Source organism: Vigna angularis, chromosome 2, assembly GCF_016808095.1.
Source record: "Vigna angularis cultivar LongXiaoDou No.4 chromosome 2, ASM1680809v1, whole genome shotgun sequence".
Classification (NCBI taxonomy): domain Eukaryota; kingdom Viridiplantae; phylum Streptophyta; class Magnoliopsida; order Fabales; family Fabaceae; genus Vigna; species Vigna angularis.
Window position 1 is genome coordinate 34858644 of NC_068971.1, and position 6085 is coordinate 34864728.

Here is a 6085-nt window from a genome sequence, read left to right on the forward strand (position 1 = left end):
CGCAAATTTGCATGAATATAAAAAACACAATTATATTATAACCTAGTAGTTAAGGTATGAGGTTATTTTTAGTGGTAATTTAGATTTATTATATTTTATTTATTTATTTCAATTTTAAGATGTAAAAAAATATGGAATACAGTACATTCAAATAAAATACCTCATTATATATCATTTATTATAAAAATATATTGACTAACGATAAAAATTAGTATTTAACATAATAATTAACCATCACAAGAAGAAGAAAAAAAAATATTGAGAAAAGTAAAAAAAAAAAAGTTTTATTTGGTTATGTTGTGCTTGAGCAGCACTATGACGTGGAAGTGGGTGATAATTTAGAGAAGGAAAACCCAATTGTCTCATGCACACGGAACCTTCAAGAATCCAGATCAGATCAAAGTAATAAAAGGAAAAGAAAAGGAAAAAAAAAAATCTTCAAATCATTGTTCAATATTTTCTTATTTTCTTAACTAAGGAAGCTAAACAAAAGCGAGAAGTGGATAGATTCGAACCACCATCAACAACATCAACACAGATCCATTTTCCTTCACTTTCCGGCAAAAACCCCCATTTCCCGAGAAAACCGTACATGGTCGTGTCACGCGTATCGAATTGATCGATCATTGCAATTGCGCGTGAGATGTACAACCCGGCGGCGGCGAGTAGGAGCGTCCTGGCGTCGCGGACGAGTTCGCGTTCGGTGACGGAGACGGTGAACGGTTCACACAAGTTCGTGATCAAGGGTTACTCTCTTGCCAAGGGAATCGGCGTCGGAAAACACATCGCGAGCGAGACTTTCACCGTCGGAGGATACCAGTGGGCGATTTACTTCTATCCCGACGGCAAGAATCCTGAAGACAACTCTGCCTATGTCTCCGTTTTCATTGCGCTCGCTTCCGAAGGCACCGACGTTCGCGCGCTCTTCGAACTCACCTTGCTAGACCAGAGCGGCAACGGCAAGCACAAGGTGCACAGCCACTTCGATCGCTCGCTCGAGAGTGGGCCCTACACTCTCAAATATCGAGGCAGCATGTGGTTAGTGTCGCCGTTCCCTCGCTCTGTTTGGTTGTGGATTTGAGCTTTAGGTTAAACTGAACTGTAATGTTTGGTAGGGATCGTGAAATTGGTGGGAGTTATGTGATACATTCTTGTGTGTAGTTGTATGAATTGTTACTCTCTATGGTTGCTTTGTTCTTAATTATAGCTTTGTTTGTCTCTGAATGAGAGCTGGGTGTAGTTTTGGTGCGTGAGGAAATAAATAAATAAAAAACACCAGAAATTAGTGCGAGAATTCCCTTCCCAATGAGTGTGAGTAGCTGCCAGCCCTGTCTCAAATCGATTGATTTGGCTCTTCTGAAGTGAAATACTCCTGCAATAGGTGATTAGAGTATCAATGGTTAAAAATAGTGATTAAATCAAAGATATAGTAACAAAATCTGAAATTAATTATAATTTCAATAGTTGATTTTCTGATTAATGGTTATCATTGCATCATTCTCCTCGTTTTAGAGGATCAAATCCCAATTTCAAAGGTCTCGGATAGTTTTAATTATGCCTGCGTACTGGTGCAAATGGCTGGGATGTTTTTTGAATGATGTGGCATAAGCGGAGTTGGAAAAGGCAAGAAACTTCTGTACCCCAACTCCCAAACAGCTAGAAGACCTTTGTTACTTCCCGTGAGCTCTGCGAATGTAATATCATAATGTCCAATGTAGCCAGCAAAGTTATAAACCCGATGACCCCATACTACCACGGACTGTACGACCAAAGACAGCATTCCATTGGGAGATTCCAACATGCTGCCATGAATATTGAGGGCTTTCCGAGTTGGATGAATCTAGATATATGTTCTTCCTTGATGACTTCTCCCTTTAAAAAGTAAATGGTAAAACTTGTTACCGTTTGGCCTTTCAAAACTTGATTTTAGTTCCTGTACAAATTTAAGCCTCTAGTGAATGATAGTTTTAGTCCCTCTGCAGAAACTAAAACAAAGTTTAAAAACTTATCAATTTTATAAGGACTAAGGCCAAGCTTTGGGATATTTTCGTGGACCAAAACCATATTTTACTCTTAAATAATGATCTCAATGCTATTAGTTTATGGTTAGGATATTCTAACATGCTAATAAGATCCTTGTGGTTTTTGTAATATGCTTGGGATGCCATGCTGAGTTACTTGCTGTTTTATCCATTTTTGTGATGTGCGTTATGGAGTGATCAATGGTGCACTGATTGTGTCTATTAGGGGTTATAAGAGATTTTTTAAACGGGCTCAACTCGAGGCTTCAACGTTCCTGAAGGACGACTGCTTGAAGATAAACTGCACTGTCGGTGTGGTGGTCTCATCCATTGATTGTTCTAAATTAAACACAATACAGGTTCCTGAGTCTGACATTGGGTCACATTTCGGAATGCTGTTAGAGAATGAGGAGGGATCAGATGTTACTTTCTCTGTAGGTGGAGAAAGGTTTCATGCTCATAAACTTGTATTGGCTGCTCGATCAACTGCATTTGAAACTGAATTTTTCAATGGGATGGAGGAGGATGAGCGGGATATAGTTGTTACTGACATGGAACCTAAGGTTTTCAAGGTAAGACATTTGTTACAATGCCCTTTTTATCTATCCTTTCACCATTATTTTTTGTTCCATAAAACATGCAAGCTAATTAATTCAGTTTTACTGTGCCATATCATTCACTTGGTTGTTTAATTTATCTTGTGTTCTATTGTTGAGCAGGCTTTACTTCATTTTATTTATAGAGACACTCTTATAGATGATGAAGAGCTTTTTGTGTCACGATCATCATTCTTGCCTTCAGTATCTGAATCATTTGCTGCAAAGTTGTTAGCTGCTGCGGAAAAGTATGGCTTGCCTAGACTTAAGCTGATGTGTGAATCTGTACTTTGTAAAGACATTTCTATAGATTCTGTAGCCTATATTCTGGCTCTTGCTGATCGCTATCATGCTACAGAGTTGAAGTCTGTCTGTCTACAGTTTTCTGCTGAAAACCTTGTTGGTAAGTTTTCGTGCTTGACATAGCTCTCCCACTCATGCCTAAACCTGAATTCATAGTCAGCCCTTGCTAGCTTGTAAAAGGTGATCTTGTTTTGGTGTCTGCACTATTTGTTACTTAACAAAATCTCTGAATCATACATGTTAAACATAAACCAAGTCATTTGTTCTTGGGTTGATGAAATGAAAGTTTTTCACCACTGGCATAATTGGTTGTATGGAAATAAACTTTAATTCTCAGTATTATGAATGTGTTAAGCAGCACACTTTTCTTGAATCTTGATTAAGTCTCATTCATAAGTAAGAATTGGCTCCATTGTGATTATCTTCCTAAAATGTAAATACTTTTAATTTATAGTGTAAAGTTGGAAAGAATACAAAGTGACACGGCGTCACCTTTTCCACTTGTCCTACATCTTATGCTATTTATGTTACTGGCAAAATTTATGGCCTAATTACTGGTATTTATATTTGATGGCGAATTATGATTGAATCTAGACCTCCTTAGGCAACTTTTATGTTCCTTTTGAAGGATGTTATAGGGTTGTTGATACCCTGTAGCTTTTGTTTGTAGTTTCTTTGGGCTTGTTCTCCTTAGTTCCAAAAAAAATGTGATTGAAATTTTTCTGTCTTGTTCTTGTGAGAAGTATCCTTTTCTTGAGCAGTAAGGTCTCTTTACATTGTTCAGTATTGTTTTATTCCCACATTTTTTAGCTGAATCAACAAACATGTTTTGATCATTTGGTAGCAACAGACCATTGCAGAGGCACCGATGTTTAGTTTCCATCATGTATGTGTTGGACTTCCTACTTTTCAATGCTCTGCCTTAGGCAGTTTCTGTTGAATAGGCTATTTATAGATTTATTCGTTGTTCTCAAGTACACATTTTATTCTGAATTAAATTGATGGCCACTCGGCAGTATTGTCAATCTAATAAAGATGCATCACTCATAAAATGGGTTCAAGAAAGTTGATTGACTTAGACACTCCAGTTGTATTTGCCCTGTAGTCTGTAGTTACTAGTAATTCTCAAGTTTGTAATATATATAGATCAAGTTGTGCACAGTACATTTCTCTAATCAAATATTTCATCCTGTACAGCGTTCTGTTTGTCTTCTAGGACTTTCATTTTCAATAACAGCCTAAACATCATGAAATGATCATAAACCAAGGCGTCAGATGTATAACTATATCGCTTATTAATTTCTGTCTTGCAGCTGTGATGCAATCTGATGGTTTTGAATATCTTAAGGAAAATTGTCCATTGCTGCAATCGGAACTGCTAAAGACTGTGGCGGGATGTGAGGAGGAATTTAGTGGAGAAGGAAAATGTCGAAGTGTCTGGGCCCAGTTTTCTGATGGTGGTGACACCAATGACAGGAGTGTAAGACAACAAACCTGGGAGAATGGAGTTGACAGGAGTCAAAGCTTATGGGTTCATCTTTCTGATGGTGTTAACAACAATGACAGGAGTCCAGGGCAAGAACCGTGACAAGGTAAGCTACCATCGTTTGTCAGTTAGGCCTAAATGCCAGATTACTGCAGGGATAATACTAACCTATTGTGCGGGCTGGCAAAGGGGTAGAGGAATGCAAAACATTGTAAAGAAAGGATTCTAAGATACTGCCACCATTGTAATGTCTTATAATACTTTATTTTTCTTTGATAATATGATTACAAGGATGTAGTGGTAGCAATAAGTAATAACATTGATCGTTGTAAGGAAGTTTGTTGTGAACATTTTCATGAATTTGCTTTACTTGGTGGTGGTTGTGTTTTTTGAAGAAATTGTTAAAGTGAGCAATTAGCAGTATTTTCTGGTCTTGTCTTGTTTCTTCGAAGTCCTATTAAATTCAAAAATAATGAAACTATAAATCATTGCATGCAGGGATTCGATGGGGACAAGTTAATTGTTCCTTGGTAGAAGACCAGCCTGTGCAGGGATTTCACTGCATGAAGCATTGTTTTTCTTTTCAATTTTTATGGGGGTTGACTGGTGGAGAATAGCAGATTTGTCTTGTAACGTTAGTGATGTATCTTCTAACATCAATGAATGGTAGCAGTTAACATAATGAGATGAAGTGACAATTTAGATCTTTTCTGTCAGTTTGGTGAACTCGGGACAATTCATGCATGAGTGCTGTATCTTTTACACAGTTGGAATCTTCATCCTTGTGAATTGTCAAGCATAGATCAATTTAGACTGGTTTAACTATTTTACCATCAATGGTATCGGATCATTTTCATCAAACATTTAAATTATAATTGTATATGTAAGCAAATTATTTGTGGGAAGAATATGATTAAGGTCTTCTTATTTTTATATATTTTGAAAGATAATTTAAATTTATGTTAATGAAATATTAAATAGGATTTTGTAAAGACTATATGCACTGTAAACAATTTCAATTCGATAGGAGTTTTTGAGATAAATTTATTTAATTAAAATCTTTTAAACGGTGCAATAGGAAAATTGATAGTGTGTGGTTTAGCCTGTTGTTTGTACATAGGAAGTATAATGTGAAGAAAATATTGTAGTTGAATAATTTAAATAGATAAGAATTTTTATCACTTTTTACCCTATAATGACTAAGGAATATTTTCCCTACAAAATGTACCACATCCCAAGTTTAATTTGTGGATGATGTCAACTGATTCGCACTCCAGTATTGTTACGTTTTTGGTCAAAAAACTGAAACATGCATCCCCCAACTTTTTTTTTTCAAAATACCATATTATGCGTCTCTCTTTTTTGGGGGGGATTTTGTTATTATTATGATTTTGGATTTACGTTTTGAAAGAATTTTTCTATCAATTTGGCAATCCATATGTTGTTTCTGGATCATCCAATCCATAAAGAGTGAACTAAAAATTCATATTAAGTAACTTGTTGACGACTTTCGGATTATCCCATCAACTCTGCATGTCCCACCCACTTATGTAATTCTGATAAACTTTAAAATTTTTAATTGAGTTATTATTAATTTTTTTCTGCTCTATTAAATCTATTTTGAGAGATCTTTTGGTCTGTTATAGAAAAATATTAAATTTCGATATTTAAGTAAGATG

General features: G+C 36.0%; 1 protein-coding gene across 1 annotated transcript; it reads left to right on the forward strand.

Moving 5' to 3' along the window:
• The first annotated feature begins 409 nt into the window (after positions 1 to 409).
• Positions 410 to 5269, forward strand: LOC108329355 (BTB/POZ and MATH domain-containing protein 4). The gene is made up of 5 exons (XM_017563527.2): positions 410 to 1038; positions 2248 to 2593; positions 2741 to 3020; positions 4234 to 4512; positions 4905 to 5269. The coding sequence occupies exons 1-4, from the start codon at positions 644 to 646 to the stop codon at positions 4506 to 4508; spliced, it is 1296 nt and encodes a 431-aa protein (XP_017419016.1). The 5' UTR covers positions 410 to 643; the 3' UTR covers positions 4509 to 4512; positions 4905 to 5269.
• The last annotated feature ends 816 nt before the right edge of the window (positions 5270 to 6085 follow it).